This window comes from Vitis vinifera, chromosome 16 (genome assembly GCF_030704535.1).
Source record: "Vitis vinifera cultivar Pinot Noir 40024 chromosome 16, ASM3070453v1".
NCBI lineage: Eukaryota > Viridiplantae > Streptophyta > Magnoliopsida > Vitales > Vitaceae > Vitis > Vitis vinifera.
The window spans coordinates 940442-959922 of record NC_081820.1 but is presented as its reverse complement, the minus strand read 5'-3'; the positions used below and the strand labels follow the sequence as shown (position 1 = coordinate 959922).

Genomic DNA, 19481 nt, shown 5'->3' with positions numbered 1-19481 from the left:
TCAAGTTTTATATCATCGTCAAATGTAGTATTTAAGATAGTATATTTGACAAAAAAATATATAAAATACTAATTATTTTGAATACTAATTCTTTTATAAAAATCCATTAAATTATTTTCATGGCCCCCTTGCTAACCAACATGGGAAAGTTAATTAAGGTAGGAAAAAGGGGGGAAAATTAGCCAGGTGTCAATCGCATAGACACGGTGACCAATCTCACCTACAGGGTAGAGGTGAGCTTAGCATGTCTCTTTAGGCTTTATTATTTGTCCCCTCACCCACCCACTGCCACCACTTTAGCTGGCAGCAAGTACACGTGATGGGCTGGACTGAGACCGGGCCCAAAGGCCCAAGCCACCGGCAATAGCCGGTAAGTCACCGGAAAAGTGACGGCAAACTGCTTGAATGCCGGTGACAAAGGGCCAAATTGGGCCCAAATGGATGCTGCTGGTGGTGGGGCCCAGATTCCTTGCTCTTGCTTTTGGGGTTCAGAGTCCTGCCCAATCCACCGGCATTAGCCGGTAACCGCCGGAAAAGTGACAGGGGAGCTGCCGGAATGCAGGTGACAAAAAGGCCAAAATTGGGCCCAAATAGGCGGTAGTGATGGTGGGCCCAAAACCCTTATTCTTGCAGTTGGGGTTCCGAATGATGCCCAAGCCACCGGCCATGGCCGGAAAAGTGACCGAGAAGCTGCCGGAATGCAGGTGACATAAAGCCAAGTTGGGCCCAAGTGGGTGATGGTGGGCCCATAACCCTTAATATTGCTTTTGGGGTTCTAGGTGTTGCTCAAGCCACCGGCACAAGCCGGTAAAACGCGGGAAAAGTAACCGGGAAGCTGCCGGAATGCAGGTGACACAAAGCCAAGTTAGGCCCAAATGGGTGGTGGTAGTGATGGTGATGGTGATGGTGGGGCCCAAAACCCTTATTCTTGCTTTTAGGGTTTTGGATCATTGTATGGGAGTATGCTAAGGTACTCATCATCTCTTGGACCACAAGTTCTCGAATCTATCACCACATATCTCTTTGAGCTCTGATAGGGGTACATGGGTGATTTTAAAATCCTTCACCCCTCAATAAATTTTTTATCCCCTTTTATTTGTAATTTATTTAAATTATTATATTTTATATATAATAAGGTTTGAGTTGTCAAATTATTTAGTTTTTATATAAAATTTAATCATTATTGAAATCACCCCATTCTCTCGTTTGTGATCAAATTATCAAATTATTGAGTTGACTTCACAACTATGTCTCACCGATAAGGTCAAACATGATGCATTCTTTGATACTACCATAACTATGATAAACAACTTTGTTCTTATGTTTCTTTTTCTTTTTTTAAGCAATTATTGGGATATCTATGAAAACTCTAATTTGAATTACAATTGTAGATTTGCACCATCATCCACGATGTCTAGGGTATTTAGTTTTAGGTATAAGTTTTTTTTGGTAAATATATTTTATCTAAATATATCTGGAATGTTGAAACATGAAATGAAAATAAAAATTTAAAGTCTGTTTAGTAATTATTTTCAAAAACAATTTTGAAAATTAGTTTTGAAAACTATTATCCAAATTTTGTAAAATAAAAGCTTTAATCTCTCACATTTATTAGCCTAAAAAATGAACTATTTTTTTTTACAAAAATATCCTTCCCGTTTTGTTGTAAAATATTTTAAAACTTACATGAAAATAGTTGAGATGGTAGAGAATATTTAAGTAAAAAATTAATTATTTTTTAAATTCAAATATGCGGCACATATTAGTGCAATATATCAAGCTCATGGCCAAAACCACGTTTCATTTCTTTTAATTGTATATTATTTATAAATTTTGATCTTAAGACTTAAAACTCGAGGATTCGAAGATTTTGATAATTTAAAGACACATTAAATAAATTAAAGGTTCATTGAAGTCTTGTTTGAAAATTTAAAGGACTTGTTGGGTAATCATTCTAAAAAAAATTATGAAAAATAATTTTTAAATAATGTTTTGTACATTTTAAAATCTATTTGAAAACCTGAATTGTTTTCTATGCTTTTGAGTATGTTTTAAAATTAATTTTTATATGTAACATTTGATATTTAATAATTCTTCATATTTATATAATTATTTTTTAAAACAATTATCATAACACAAGTTAAAACAACTAAAATAAGTTGTAGACATTCTTCGAAAATACTTATTTTTTGTTTTTTAAAATTTGAAAACTATTTTTTATTTTAATAATTTTTCTCATGTTTTGACATGAATGTGATATGTACCACTATTCTTATCTATACAATTTCATTTTTCCTATATAAGAAAAAGGTTGTCAAGAGGGCCTTCTTTTTCTATGGGAAAGAAGGTTGGGTTTGGACTCACTATTTGGATAAGGTATGATTTATTTGTCAAAATAAATAGACATGCATTAGTGTTAATTTGCCCTATGGAACAATTGGTTCAATTACGTACTTGCTTGGCAATGTCATATAGGCAGATAAACATTATGTCATATTTCAAATATAACGGTATGATATGGGACACCTAAGTTTCTTTAAATGGTCCACAAAAAGTGATTATAAAGTGTTTTTTAAGATGTTTTAAACAAAGTTGAGACTTTTGGATAAGTTACGAAATTAAATGATATTGGGTTTGTCAAATTCTAAAAGTGGTGATAAAAACAGTGGTTGAATATAAATTTGAGTATGACCTAAACATGATGGTCAAAACCTTCTTTTCAAGATAATAAAGGGTTTGTCGGTAAAAAAAAAATGTCAAAACCTCTTTTTCGAAATAATTAAGGATTTGTCGGTAAAAATATAAATTTGATTATGACCCAAACATAATAGTCAAAACCTTTTTTTCAAGATGATTAAAGGTTTGTCGGTAAACAAAATGTCAAAACCTTCTTTTCAAGATCATTAAGGATTTGTCGGTAAAGATATATATATATTTTTTGCATTCCACGTGGCATCTTTGTAACCAAATGTTAAAGTTCATAAAATAAACATGTGATACACATGCCAAATTGCATGAAAAACTATTTTTTTTTACTCACATATGCCTCATATAGTAAAAAGAATAAATAAAAAGGAAAAACATTTCTATATATAGAAGTAGTTTTAAAATCATAGGTACTATAGATAATGAATATGCCTTGTCCTATGAATGGAAATGGGTAAGAAAGAGCAAAATTGGTTGGTCATGGATAAGTGATTGTACACCCACCTTCATATTTTGTTGGGTGGAGGGAAAAAGGAGTTGATTTCATGATATCTTCCAACCTCATAAAATATCATCGAGAAAAATAAGAAATAGAAGTGGAATTTGTTTTTTTTAATTATGTTGGTTAATATCAACATATTATCTTTAACTGAATAGAAAAAATAAAATACTTTCGATTTTTTTATTCAGTCAAAAAACAAATCAAGAACAACTTTTTATGATGTCCTTAAAACAATCCTAACTTTTTGGGAAATAAAAACATAGTGCTTTCTTCATATGACCAAAATTTTGTTAATTCAAGCGTAAAAGAAATACAAGTATAAATAATTATTTATTAGAATATAATAATATCGTTGTTAAACAAGTCATCTAAATTACGATAATATTGAATATCATAAAAGATTTGATCTATTATTTTAAAGATGTTAATCAATTTTCAAAATACTAGACATTTTATATATTTGAGAATTGAATTTTAAAAATATTGACCTCATTTTTTAGCATTTACTATATACTCATGTTAAAAGGGAAAAATTGAAGATTCTACACAACTGTCAAAATAAGGCAATCTCTTTCATCATTCTCCAACAATAGCTGGCTTGTGGAGTCTTGTGATAGTATGCCTTGACACATGGCGATCAAGACCCCCAAACCTTGAACATTTCTTTGTGGTAGGGCCTTGGTAGAGAGAGAGCTTTATAATGAAGAGGCCAGGCAGAGTAAAGGGTAAAGGAGAGTGTCATTCCGGTTGCCAATGATGCAAGTATAGGAGTGTTTTACGCCTATTTGGTATCTATTTTGAAAATAGTTTTTTATTATAAAAAAATAAAAAATAAAAAACACGTTTCACAATTAAAAAAACACAAATTGATAGTCGGTGAGCCGCTTGGGTCTTGGGTTTATGGTTAGCGAGAGGAATATAGTATCTTTTAATTATTTTTATTTATTTTTTAATTATTATTTTAAAAAATAATTATATGTAGAATAATTAAAAATAAAATATTAAATATAAAAATATTAAAAATAGGTTAAAAAAATTTAACTTTCTAAACAGACTTTTATTCTACAAAAATTAAAAAAACATTTTTATAAACTATTTTTCATAATTATTTTCGAAAATAGTTACTAAATAGTTTTTATAGTATTTGAAAAAATGAAAACCATATGTCAAACGTCGGTTTGATAATTATAAAAACACATTTGATAAATTTGGTAGAAAAAAAAACGGCTTTTGTAGATTTAAAAAAAAATAAATTTATGATATTTTTAATTTTTTAAATGCTATAAATAATAATAATAATAAATCTTATAAACTTTTGTACTATGAATAATGTATAGTTGCTTTAAAAAGAATAAGTTCATAACACTATTTTTTATATTTTTATATTTAAAAAAAATATTTTTAAAAATAATAAAAAATCTAAAAAAATGTTTTAAAACTATTTTGGAAAAATTATGAAACACATGTTTAAGGGAAATTTGGTAGCATCAGGGCCAAAACAACCACATTTGACATTTGTATAAAATGGAGTCACATCAACAACTCATCGTCCTCGATTCTTCTCTCTCTCTCTCTCTCTCTCTCTCTCTCTCTCTCTCTTCATTGTCACGTGAAGAAAGCAATGGGAGAGGGTGTATAATTGAGTGAATGAGAAAACCCAAAGAGAGAGAGAGAGAGAAATGGGGTTATGTTGATGTCATATAGCTGGTTCTCACTCACAAATTCACAATGACTTCACTCCTGTCACCAATGTGTGAGTTAGTACACTCCCAGAAGCCCACTCAATAATTGAATGTGGCTAAGGCAATTCCTCCTCCCAAAGCAAACATCTGATCATTACCTTTCCTAAGTCTTTTCTTTCATATCTCCCATCCATGCTTGATGTCTAGTAGGTTTCAACTTCAAAATGTCTTCCTCTTTCACATTGCCATTTGGCCTATGTTAGTCTCACAATGTCTTTTAGAGCTTCTCTTGGTGTTTTTCTTTTAATATCCATCGAGAGTTTCTCCAAAAATATTATAAATGTCTTCTCAAATTTTCAAAATTATTTTTTTTAAATTTTGTTAAATGACTTTTTTTTTTTTTTTTTACAAAAAAACATGTTTAAAGTTAAAGGTGCATTTAAAAAATACTATCAAACATACCCTTAAAACTTATTTGAGAGTGATTCTAAAATGTTTTTCTAATATTTTTGACGCTTATTTTTTTTTTTATATATAAAAAAAATTCATTTTCAAATACTAAAATGATTAAAAACATTTCCTATAATCACGGTCAAATAAACTTTTAAAGAGTGTTTATTTTTTTAACTTTTCATTGAAAGCAATTTACTTGCAGACTTTAAATTATTTTCCTATTTTCTTAATGACTTAATATAAATTTTTGTCTCAATATAAATAATCAAAATATTTAACTTTTTTTAAATGAAAAAAGTAATATGTTTTTTTTTTTCACTTTTTAATATTTTATAAAAATAAAATATTACAAAAAACAAACAAGTTAATGCTTAACACTATTTAACTTTAAGTTTTATTTAGAATTGAGTAAAAAAAAAGAAACACCATCTTAATCTTTTTAACATTGCTAAATCTTCTTATATGTGATTTGTTTTGGAGAATGTAAAAAGAGAGTCAATGTTAGGGATAATCTTTAATTTATTATAATAAAAATGTTGTAAAATAAGGACAAATACAATGCAAATCAAAATAGTAGAGATGAAATATATCTTATTTTGATATATAATAGGAAAGAATAAATCAAAGAAGAGAGTTGAGAAAGTTGAGATAATGAAAAACAGAGAGAATGAGAGAAAGTAAGAAATTTATTTCTTACTTAATGATACATATTACAAGGGATGGGAAACCTTTTATAGGCTTTCCAAATGACCTTCATTAATATTCCCATTAATGAATATTAATGGAACTCATAAATAACATTAATGGTTTCCATTAATGAGTATTAATGGAAGTCATAAATAACACTTAATTAACATTTATTATAATTAATGTGGTTGCATTCATTATTTCAGTTATAACACTCCCCCTTGGATGTCCACCACATTGAAGAATATGCCTCATTAAAATCTTGCTAGTAAAAAACCTTATGAGAAAAACTTAGCGAAGGAAAAAGAGTGCAACATTCTTATAATTCTTTAAATTGCTCTTGGTATGTTCAAACTGCCTTGTTAAAAACCTTGCCAATAAAACCCAGTAGGACAAAACCTGGACGAAGGAAAAAAGAGTACAGTACACTAACACCCTTTTACAAGCTTACTCCTCCTCATGTCGATATCCTTGAGTTGACGTATTCCAATCCTGTGTATTAACTTCTTGAATGTTGAGGTTAACAATGATTTGTTAATAAATCTGCTAAATTATCACTTGAGCGTATTTGTTGCACATCAATTTCACCACTCTTTTGGAGTTCATGTGTATAAAAGAATTTTGGTGAAATATGTTTAGTTCTATCTCCTTTAATATAACCCCTTGTTATTTGTGCAATGCATGCAGCATTATCTTCAAATAATATTGTCGGGTCACCTTTGATAGAGGAGAGTCTACATGATTCCCGAATATGCTGGATCATAGATCTTAGTCATATACATTCACGACTTGCTTCATGAATTGCCAGTATTTTTGAATGATTTGATGATGTGGCCACCATTATTTGTTTGACAGATCTCCATGAAATAACAGTACCATTGTAATTAAACACATACCCTGTTTGTGACCTACCTTTATGTGGATCTGAAAGATATCCTACATCTGCATATCCAAGCAATTGTTGCTTTGATTCCATTGAGTAAAATAAACCCATATCAGTAGTTCCGCGAAGATAATGCAATATATGTTTCATACCATTCCAATGTCTTTGAGTTGGAGAGGAACTGTATCTTGCTAATAAATTGACAGAAAAAGTAACGTCTGGACGTGTACAATTGACAAGATACATAAGTGCACCAATACCACTAAGATATGGTACTTCAGGACCAAGTTACTCTTCATTTTTTTCACAATGACGAAATGAGTCTTTTTTCACATCAAGTGATCGGACAACCATTGGAGAACTTAAAGGATGCCCTTTATCAATATAAAAACGCTTCAAAACTTTCTTAATGTATGTTGATTGATATACTAAAACTCCATTTGGAAAATACTCGATCTGCAGGCCGAGACAAAATTTTGTTTTTCCAAGATCTTTCATCTAAAATTCCTTTTTAAAGTAATTTGTTGTTCTTGTGAGCTCTTCAGGAGTTCCAACAAGATTTAAATCATCAACATACATTGCAATAATTGCAAATCCGGTTTCTGATTTCTTAATGAAGATGCATGGGCATATAGGGTTATTCACATACCCTTCTTTTAGCAAGTATTCGCTAAGGCAGTTGCACCACATGCGTCCAGATTGCTTTAATCCATACATGGATCGTTGTAACTTGATTGAGTATATGCTACGAGGCTTTGTACTATTTGATCTAGGCAATTTAAATCCTTCAGGGATTTTCATGTATATATCATTATCCATGGATCCGTATAAATATGTTGTAATAACATTCATGAGACGCATATCCAGTCCTTCTGAGACTGTCAAACTAATTAAAAAACGGAATGTGATTGCGTCCATGACGGGAGAATATGTTTCCTCATAGTCAATACCAGGTCTCTATGAGAAACCTTGTGCTACTAATTGCGCTTTATATCTTATGATCTCATTTTTCTCATTGCGCTTTCGTACAAATACCCATTTGTACCCAACAGGATTTACATCTTCAGGTGTTTGGACTACAGGTCCAAAAACTTCTTGTTTTGTTAATGAGTTTAACTCTGCCTGTATAGCTTCTTTCCATTTTGGTCAATCATTTCTATGTCGACATTCTTCTACATTTTGTGGTTCGGGATCTTCATCATTTCTTATGACTTCAAAGGCCACTTGGAAAGCAAAAATATTGTTAATAACAATATTATTTTGATCCCATTTTTCTCCCGTGTGTACATAACTTACTGAGATCTCACAATTTTTAAGGTATCTATGTCTCTTCAAGTGCTTCTTGTTCAATATGTGGCTCTTCATGGGCTTCTTGTTTAATATGTGCCTCTTCGGGGGCTTCTTATTCAATATGTGCCTTTTCAGGGGCTTTCTACATTACTTGCGCCTCTTCTAGGGTTATAGATTTATCAATTTTAAACTGATCAGTCACTTTGATGGTCTCTTTTAGAGTGACAAGTTTTTATTGGGTTCTCCTCTTTCGGGGAGTTACATCCCTTGAGCCGACAGGTCTATCACGCTTCAGGCGTATCTTAGATTCATTTGTTAACTGTCTTACAGGGACATCAATCCGTGCTGTAGTATTTGCAGCTGGGATATGTGACTTTGTCACTTTCTTTGTATCAATGAATGCATCTGGTAATTGATTTGCAAGATTTTGCAAATGAATGATCCTTTGAACTTCTAGTTCACATTGATTTGTACTAGGATCAAGATGGGTCATAGTAGACGTCTTCCAACTAATTTCTTGTTGTTATTTAGGAATCGACTTTTCTCCCCCTAATGACGGGAAAACACTCCCATTAAAATGACAATTCACAAAGCGGACTGTAAAAACATCGTCTGTCAAAAGTTCAAGATATCTTATGATAAATGGAGAATCAAAACCTACATAAATCTCAAGTCTTCGTTGGGGACCTATTTTAGTGCGTTGTGTAGGTGCAATTGGTACATATAATGCACAACCAAATATTCGTAAGTGAGAGATATTTGGTTGTTTTCCAAGCACAAGTTGTGAAGGGGGAGTATTCATGGTAAGTTGTAGGTCGAATACCGACTAAAGCTGCAACATGCATAATAGCATGTCCCTAGGTGGAAGTAGGTAATTTGGTTTTCATTAGTAATGGTTGAGCTATTAATTGGAGACGTTTGATGAAGGATTCTGTTAAACTATTTTGGGTATGATTAGGAGTAACAGGATGCTCAATATTTATCCCTACTAACATGCAATAGTCAATGAATGTTTGAGAAGTAAATTCGTCAGCATTATCAAGACGTATTGTCTTAATTGGATAATCTGGAAATTGTGCTCGTAATCTGATTATTTGTGTAAGGAGTCTAGCAAAGGCAACGTTACATGTAGAAAGGAGACAAACATGTGACCACCTAGTAAAAGCATCTATTAAGATCATAAAATAACGGAATGGTCCACATGGTGGATGGATAGACCCACATATGTCCACATGTATTTTTTCTAAAAATACAGGTGACTCGGATATGACTTTAGTAAAAGATAGTCTGATTATCAATTTACCTTGTGAGCAGGTAGCACATGAGTTGTTAGAAAAAATAGGCTAATCCAACCTATGGTAATTACACTAGAGAGGAGGGGGGGGGGGGGGTGAATAGGGTGATGGTCTCTTTTTACAAATTTAAACTATGTGAATGCAAGAGACAATTATATGCAAGTATATAATAAGCAATATAAAGACAATTGCATATAAATTAAAAGAGTAGGGAAGAGAGAATGCAAACACAAGATTTTATAGTGGTTCGACACAACCCGACTTACATCCACTCTCCTCTAGATTCAATCCCAAGCTTGAGGTTCCACTAATTCAAGGCTTCCAAACCAAGCCTTCAAGCAATACAATTATATTATGGTTCCGATTCACCCTATTGGACTTTTGACTCCAAGTACCCTTTACACTTCTCAAGAGATATCCCACTCTTGAACAACCCCCCAAGTGATACCCCACACTTGATAAACTTCCTCTCAAAGATTTACAAATAAATGATCTCACAAAATCCTAGTATAAAAACTTTAAACTCAAGTGATACAAGAAAACTAGGATTGAATGGTGCACTAAAGATATGCAAGTTTAGGACAATGGTGCATTAAAAAACACTCTTCCAAGGCTCAAATATATTCAAGAAAGGTTTGGGAAGGTTAAGCTTTTTAAACAATGAAGATTGGAGCCTTTTTATAGAAAAGAAAAGCCAAACTAGCCATTTAAGGGTTCGACCGGTCGAGTTAGGGGTCGACTGATTGACTAGCCGTTAATATTAAATGTTTGGCAGGTGACCGTTGGGCCTTAGCCGAACTTTGACCGGACCTCGACAGGGAATAGAATCACCTCGACCGGAAAGAGAAGGCCATTGGGAGAGAGATAAACTTTTTGGCATCCCTCAACCGGTCCTTGACCGGACGAGCACAACCGGTCGACCGGTTCCTCAATCGGTTGAGCCATTTTTTGGCTCAACACCCAAACTTTTTCAACTTAAAATTTTTAAAACAAGTTTGAAAAATATTTAACACAAGGTTTTAGTTGAAAACATGAAATCATCCAATTCTTAAGATATTTAAAACAAAATAACTCTTGGATGATTTTGGTGCATAAGTAAAGAATGTAATGCATGAAAATCCTAGTGCACCAACAACCTTACAAAGAGATCTTATGAAGCTTGGGTCTTGAAAAACACTTCTCTTTGAGGTGGTCTTCTTTTTCATGATTTCTCCTTGGCTTGATTTGTCTTTGTGATTGCCACTTTGGAAATTGTCTTGCCTAATCACACTTGAAATATAATCATTAGTTCTAAACCGTGTTTTGTTATCATCAAAATCAAGATTAACCAAACCTTGGTTTCACATGAGTATTCATTGGGCGAAAAAATCTTCTGGTTCTTTAGTGGATGCCCATGTGAGTGTTCGATTATTCGACGTATCATTGAAGACCCTGGGTGACCTAGCCTATCATGCCAAATGACAAAAACTTTTGGGTCGTTGAACTTCTGGTTCACGACAACATATGATTCTATAGGCTTTATAATTGTATGATACAACCCAGGGGAGAAAGCCGAGAGTTTTTCCATTATAAGCTTCTGGCCAGATATAATGGAAGTAATGTAAAGATATTCTGCATTATCTTCATTCATAGTTTCAATATGATATCCATTTCTGCGGATATCTTTAAAACTGAGCAAATTTCTTCTGGATTTCTTAGAATATAAAGCGTCATTTATATGGAATCCTAGTTCCATTTGGCAACATTATGTTTGCTTTTCCAAAGCCTTCAACTAAGTTTGTAGTACCAAAAATGGTACTTACATTAGCTTTTATTAATGTCAACTCGAGGAAATATCTTTTATCTCAAAGAATTGTGTGCGTGGTCACATAGTCTGCGAGACATGCATCATCCTCATTCATCTTGAGACCAAATAACACATGGATTTGAGATATAACAAAAAAAAAAAAAAAGGCATAATGTAAATAACAAAGAAAATCAGATGTAAATATAAAACATAATAATATATTATTTCATATATAAAGTAACATCAATTAATGTTAATTTTCTCATCATTTATCAAATGATCTGTTTTTTCATTGGGACCTCCAAAGAAATCAATGTCATAGTAGGTTAGGTCCAATCCATTACCATCGGTAAAGTTCATCTCTATCTCTTTTCCTTTTACTTTTATTGATGCTTGGTAAAGGTCGACCAGATGTTTAGGCGTACGACAGGTACGCGACCAATGCCCGTTCATACCACATCTATAACAATTATTCTCATGGTTTTTAGGAGGTTTATCTTGTAAACGCTTCCCATTTTCTTGTTTTGCCTCAGTATTGTTCCATTTCGTATTGTTCCACTTCTGGTGGTGCAATGAGACTTTCATTTTCTGAGAATTATTATTATAAGAACCATGGTATTAGGGATTTCTTCCACGACCACGACCACGTCCTTATCCATGTCCACGAGTTTGGGACGATATTGCATTCACTTTAGGGAATGGTTCAGATCCAGTTGGACGAGATTGGTGATTTCTCATCAAAAGCTCATTATTTTGTTCAGCAACAAGAAGACATGATATTAATTCAAAATATTTTGTAAATCTACGCTCTCGATATTGCTGCTGCAAGAGCACATTCGAGGCATGAAACGTAATAAAAGTTTTCTCTAACATGTCTTCTTCTGTGATTTTTTCTCCACACAACTTTAATTGAGAGCTGATTTTGAAAAGTGCGGAGTTGTATTCACTAACAGTTTTAAAATCTTGCAACCTTAGGTGCATCCAATTATATCGAGCTTTTGGGAGAATTACAGTTTTCTGGTGGTCATATCTTTCCTTCAAATTACTCCATAGAGTAAAAGGGTCCTTTATCGTAAGATACTCATTTTTTAAGCCTTCATGGAGGTGATGGCGAAGGAAAATCAATGCTTTTGCGCGATCCTACAAGGATGCTTGATTTCCTTGTTTGATCGTAGCTCCAAGGTTCATTGCATCAAGATGTAATTCAGCATTAAGGATCCAAGATAGATAGTTATTTTCCAAAATGTCAAGTGCCACAAATTCGAGTTTTGTGATATTCAACATTGTCAAATAACTTCATATATATGACAAAACAATATTATTAGAATCAGTTGTAATAACTTGATAGCATTGATATAACTTTGATTATAAAAAAAATCAAATAATTTGTTTATAAATTTTAAGAATATGTAACAAAACAAATCAATAATAATATAAATATGTAAAATTTTATTCTATATAAATAACTTCAAGTTTAAGATACGAGAATTACCTTCAGAGAAATTCGTGCTGATAACGTGTTGTAAAACAATGACAAATACAATGCAAATCAAAGTAGTAGAGATGAAATATATCTTACTTTGATATATAATAGGAAAGAAGAAATCAGATAAGAGAGTTGAGAAAGTTGAGATAACGAAAAACAGAGAGAATGAGAGAAAGTAAGAAATTTATTTCTTGCTTAAAGATACATATTACAGGGGATGAGGAACCCTTTTATAGGCTTTCCAAATGGCTTTTATTAATATTTCTATTAATGAATATTAATGGAACTCATAAATAACATTAATGGTTTCCATTAATGAGTATTAATGGAAGTCATAAATAACACTTAATTAACATTTATTATAATTAATGTGGTGACATTCATTACTTCAGTTATAAAAAAAAAACATTTATCGATAAATCCGAATAATTTCTCATTTTTAACTAATTATAGATGTAGGGATAAATTTTTTTATTAAGCTTAAAAAGAAAGTTTCAATTCCTCAAATGCAACTCACAAGTGGTATGACTTCTTTATCTTATATCATTAGAAGATTTAGCATATCTTATCTATGTTAATCCTCATTTTTATTAATTTTGTTAGTACTCTCACATGCAAAATTTGTTCATAGTTACCTCAAGAGTCATTCATTTAGGAGAAAGAATATTTATCTTAAACAACAATAAATAAATCTTAGCTTATATAAACTCGACATTTTATATCACATACCATTAAACACTTAGGAGTTTTGTAAGAAGGATTTTTAATTCATTGAAGATGATACTTTCACCAACTCACCCTTCTCATCTCGAATTTGTTAATTTTCACATTAAAATTTGTTCATGATGATCTCAAAAATCATTTATTTTCATTTCAAAAATTTCAATTTTCAAGTTTATCTTCAAAATTATTTAGCATTGTATTGCAGTCATGATGTGTTAATCTATTTTGTGAAATTTCATCGATTGTCAACCTCAATCTTGAAATTAGCCATTTCAAAAATTGGGTCAATCAGTTATCGAATTTAAATAATTTTCAAGACATGTTACAAAGAGAAATAAAAAAGTCCCATTAACATAAGAAAAAATAAATTATGGGTTTGATTGTGAACTGCAAATGAGAAAATGCCATATACGTAAATAAATTTTTATTTCCTTGTATTTTACATCTTATTATTTTATATATTATAATCGATATTCTTATGTGTTTTTTTTTTCATGTCATTTATATTATCATTCAATGGTTTAAGTTTCGTCATGTATACTCTATATTGTGATTCATTATTTTGTACTTCATGTGCGTTAATATTTTTCATATAATTTGTATTATACGGTTTAGATTTGATTGTAAGAATCCTCGATAGTTTTTTTTCCTATATCTTACATTTTTTGGCTGTAAAATATCCCCAAATTGATCTTAGAGATTTTTCAAATATTGAAAAGTTGAAATTGTAGAGAAGAGGTACCAAAAAAAAAAAAAAAAACCTATAAAAAAAGCGGCCCTTGTGCTTTGGATTGATCAATTTCTATTGGGCTTAGCCCATAAAAATATCCGGCTACTGATATATGGTCTAGGCTGGGCTAAGTTTTAGTCCAACCCAAAGTGACGAGCCCCCAGCCCAAAATCAATACTTTTATTTATTTATTTTTTAAAATGTTATAATAATATCCGGTATTTATGTGTGTATTTACAAACTTACCCTCGAGTCTTTTCCCGCCAAAAAGAGGGGAACGAGAAGCCAAGTGATTGAGGCTAAGGATTGAAATGTCGGTTTTTACGGATATATCGGTACTTCGATTATACGGATATATCGGAGAAAAATTCGGTGGATATTTTTTCACAAATATCGAGTGAAAATTATTTAAAATTAATATAAATGCTTGAAAAAACTTTAAAAAATGATAAAATAAGTAAAAATACACGTTTTAAAGTTATCTTGTAAGTGTAATTGACATATATATAATTAAAAAGATATTTTAAACAAAGATATATTGGTAGATTCGATATTTAAAATTTAAAAATAATATATATGAATTTTGAAAGTATATAGAGTTAGAATTGAATTAAAAAATATTTTATTTTATTGAATAAAAACAATTTATACATAAATATAATACATATGATATTACAATAGTCCTTATATTAAGGAAGAGATCGATATGATTTCATTATATTGTTAGATGAAGATGACCCAATTTGTTGAAGATAATGTTTATTTAAAAAATTTTAAAATACTTTTATTAAAACATGTTTTATTATATTTTAAATGAAAATTAAATTAATTTATATAAATATTTTATTTGAGATTTAATTTTTAAAATTTTATTAAAAATATATAGTAACAACTTTTTTTATTAATATTAATTTATTTAATAATCAAAATAAAATTCAATAATTTATAATTATTTATATGGGTAGAGGAAAATTGCTCTCATTTTTTTACCTCTACTAAATCTAAAAATTAAAAGGGTCACCCACTTCTGAGAGTTCTTCTTCCCAAAAAGACCTATCTTCCTCTGCCACTCTCAATCCTCGCAGGTACTAATCTAATCACGTTGATATTATTTTTTTTGCAACCCCCGTTTGATTCCCAAGAAAATCCATCCCCCATTTGATTTCCGGGAAAATTCATTCTCGTTTGATTTCCGAGAAAATCCATTCAAAACCCCCAAAGAAAACCAAAAAATTTGCTTTTCTTTTGCTCCCTGTGTTTTCTGGATCTGTTTTAAGGGTCTCTTTGCTGTTGTGCCATTGGATTTAAATTTCACGAACCCTAAATCCACGATTTTTGAGCCAGATTTTGTATCCTGTGCGCGGGCTGGACTGGTAGGAAAATATCGGGAAATTTTCCGATAAATCGGTGCTTCGCCGATATTTCGCCGATATATAGGCGATTTTGCCGATTTTTTTGTCGATTTTTCCGTCGATCGATAATCGGTGACGATTATCGTCTCGGCGCCGTCCGATATCCGATATTTCTTCGAAATATCGGCGACATTTTCCGATTTTTCAATCCCTGATTGAGGCAGAGATCGAGTACAACCCTAGGGCATAATCTCAATGGCGACTCCTGATCATGCTGAAAATGATCTTCAGGTAATGTTTTTTTCTTTTTTTTTTGTTTGTTCCTTTTCCTTTTTGTTTTTAAACTAGTAGTTTCCATTTGTTTTACGAGAAAAATCGCTGGAAGAGAAAATAAAGTTTTGGAACCCGGAATTTGATTTACTATTTTTCTCAGCAACCAAACACCAGCGCCAGTAGTGATCGCATTCTAGAGATTTGGCCTTTCATGTTCTCTCTGTGGATTTTGTTTGATTCGCGACAAATAATAGGAAAAGAAAAAGTAATCAGGAGAATTAAAACTGCTGCTTCAGTCCCCAATCCATTACGAGATCCTAGACATTCGTTTGTTTTTGTTTCATTTATTTTCTCGGCGACCAGCGAGCGGTGATCTTTATCAGCCATTTTAGACTTTGTGAGAAATCACTTGAAAGAGAGGAAAGGAAAATCTGAAATCTTAAAATTGTGGCTTCAGTCCCAATCCATTTCGAGATTCCTGTTCTGCGTATGTTTTTCTTTCATTAGACCAAATTGAGCAATGATCTTTATCAAGCAAGTTAGAATTTTCATTTCTTTTTTGCCTCGTGGCATTTGATTGATTTGCAAACAATAACGGGTAAAGAAAACTAATTTAGAATTCGGGATATCGTTCGCATGTTTCATGGGCAACCAGGATGCAGCATTAATCTTAGTTGGCTAGTTTAGAACTTTATGATTTTTCTTCATTTCCACCCCATGCTTTTTATTTGGTTCACCATAAGTCGGGGAAAAGAAAAAGCAAACTAGTCTAGAATTTCAAAGAAATCACTGGAAAAGAGAACAAGTGTAGAATAAGGGATTTGATTTACCAAATTTTATTGGCACTCAAATGTAGCACTAATCTTAGCCAGCCATTTTAGAGTTTTATGGTTTTTGTTTTGTTCATTAGAAGTCATGGAAAAGGAGAGGCAAACACATTGGAATCCATTCCTAATCACTGGAAAATAATCAAATTTAGAATTCAGGATTTTATTTACTATGTTTTGTCACCAACGAAATGCAGCACTGATGTTAATAGGCCATTTTAGGGCCTTTTGGTCCTTGTTCATTTTTGCCTTATGATTTTTCTTTGGTTCACGAGAATAGCGAGAGAAGAAAGGCAAACAAATCTTGAATTCCAGAGGTCACTGGAAAGGAAAACAAATTTAGAATTCAGAATGTTATTTATCAGCTACCGGACACAGCACTTGTCTTAATCCACCATTTTAGGGCTTTTTGATTTTGCTTCTTTTTTTGCCTTACAGTTTTTGCTTTGCCATGGGGAAAGCAATGGAGAGATTCCTGATTTTTTTTTTAAAAATTTCTCTTTCATTTGTTTCTTAAGCAACCGAAACGAGGACTGGTCTTCATTGCCTTCTCCATGGGAAGCCTTCTTAATCACATCGGTTTTAGGGCTCTTATTTTATATTTTTGTGTTATAGTTTCTGTTTGATGCCAACAAAGTCCCTAAAAGAAAAGAAACAATCTTTTGGAACATGTAGACATTTGCCTTGTGGTTTCTCTTTAATTGCCATGAGGTCATATGGAAATAGAAGGAAATTTGAACTTCTATTCTTTAAGAGATTACTGTTTTTTTTTTTCCTTTTTTTTTTTTTTTTTTTTTTTGATCAGTAAAAAAAATTGTGTATTGCAAAAGAGGCGCTAAAGAAGCGACTCAAATAGATACAGAGAAGAACAACTCACCCCCTTACAAAAGAACCCAAACCACTAGGAAAGCACAAAAAAAACCCCTCCCTTATCGTATACACTTCCATTCAATAAAATCTATTAAGGTCGAAGGCCCATCTTTTATCCACAATTTGGTTTCCGACCAAAGTAAATACAAAAAAGAAATTTTCAGCTTTTGGATGGACAACACACCGTCCTCAAAAGCCATTGAATTCCTAGTCTTCCAGCACAATTTCCATTTTTCTTTTTTATTTGTTTCTTATTGTATTTTTGTCCTGGCAACTAAATGGAGACCAATATAACCTAGATTGTTCATGTGCAGCCATTCTTTGTTCTTCACAAAGCTTTGGTTCAGAAATCTGAGAGGAAATCATCAGGATCTAGGAAAATCAGGAGGAGAATTGAATTATCTCCAATATCAGCTAAAAATGCTGAGAAAATGGAAATTGGCACTGGTGAAGAACGGGATGATCATCACTATGAGCACTTGCGAATGGAAGCTTTCAATTTTGTCTGGTCGAAGATTGAGTCCACCATTAAGGTTTGTTTGTCTTGGTCACATAATATTTTTACTCTGGTTTCCTTTACAGACTCTGGTTGGCTGTTGTGAAAATGTTGGACAAGAAAGAAATTAGACTTTGTGTCTTAATGCTCCTATTGGTAATTGTTTGGTATAGAGAAAAAAAAGGAATTTTAAAATCTAAATTTTTCCCACTCAACTAAGCCTTGTACAACCACTTGACTCAGTTGAATTGTTTATTTCTCGGAAACAAAATCATTTTTCTTTTGTTTATTTGTGCTTCCACTCATTTCCCCAGGAATTGATGGGAGGGTAAGGCCCTCTTTGGTTCTCAGAAAGTGAGGCCAAACAGAAAGATAAATGCATTATTTAAGACCTGAGGAATCAAAACTTTGTGTTGTAAGTTTTATTTCCAAATGGCAGCTAAATTGTGCACTATTTAAGACCTTGATTGAGTCTTAAATACAGCTATTTTATTTGTCTTAGTCAACTTGAGCCTTTTCATTTGTTCTCTAAAAACAAAGACAGCAGCAGACATAAGGGTCAATTAAGATGTTTTTCCACTTGAAATTCCTGGATATTCGTTTTTTATGAATTGTTTGTTCCTAATTAGCAAAAAAAGAAAGAATCACAGCCTTGTTTTATACTCCATTTCTCTTAGCAACCAAACAGAAGGCTGTTAGTATCATCAATATTGCCTAAATAATGAAAATTTCTATCCATAATTGCAGGATGTTTTGAGGAACATCAATCTTAATGTATTCAATGAGATTCATCGCTGGGTTTGTGAATCATTTGATGCAATTAAATCATGTGGGACCACACTCACCAAGGCAACTCACTCATACCCCATTGTAACTGATGCTACTTTTAGACAGCTATTCACTGGGTTGGTTTTCACCAGTAAGTTTTCCTTGATTACTTAAATTCAAATTAAAGCATGCTCATGGTAAATAGCAGTAAATGTCAATTAGATACAGCATATGGAAGATGTTGGACAGATCTGAATCAGGTGATTGACTTAAAAACTTTAAATGAAGTATTATAGTACCTGTCATTCAAATTGGACTACCATTTGTTTTGCCCTACACTCTTTTATGCCATACCATTGTTATTTGAGGTTGATCATAGTACCTGTTCTATGCGGCTGAGCAAATATACATTTACATATTAATACCCAGAACACTGATTCACAGATCTTTAGGTTTTTTTTTCTTCTCATTTTCTTTATTTATTTTTAATCTTTGAGCAGAGAATATGGAGTTTGTTGATGATCTGATGACGTTTGAAGAGCTCGGTCTACATCTAAAATCTCACGGATGTCACGTGGCTAACTTATCATCTATTGACTTTTCGGCAAATAATGGCATTGGTGGCTGTCTCAGAAGTTTGTTGAGACAGTTTCTAATGGTTACTTTGGATGT

The 19481-nt window shown here is 32.1% G+C and overlaps 1 protein-coding gene across 5 annotated transcripts in view; it reads left to right on the top strand.

The window, feature by feature from the left end:
• The first annotated feature begins 15218 nt into the window (after window positions 1-15218).
• LOC100245976 (origin of replication complex subunit 3) overlaps window positions 15219-19481 on the top strand; it is a 52636-nt gene continuing 48373 nt past the window's right edge. For 3 of the 5 annotated variants that reach the window (XR_009464500.1, XR_009464501.1, XM_059733825.1), the window contains exons 1-4: window positions 15234-15866; window positions 17860-18078; window positions 18789-18960; window positions 19310-19479. Coding sequence is in view for 3 of the 5 variants with exons in the window: in XM_059733825.1 (XP_059589808.1) it covers window positions 15831-15866; window positions 17860-18078; window positions 18789-18960; window positions 19310-19479 (597 nt within the window). In the remaining 2 variants the exon portion in view is untranslated. Of the gene's footprint in view, window positions 15867-17859; window positions 18079-18788; window positions 18961-19309; window positions 19480-19481 lie in introns of all 5 variants that reach the window. The other 2 variants (XM_059733823.1, XM_059733824.1) reach the window with 2 other exon arrangements.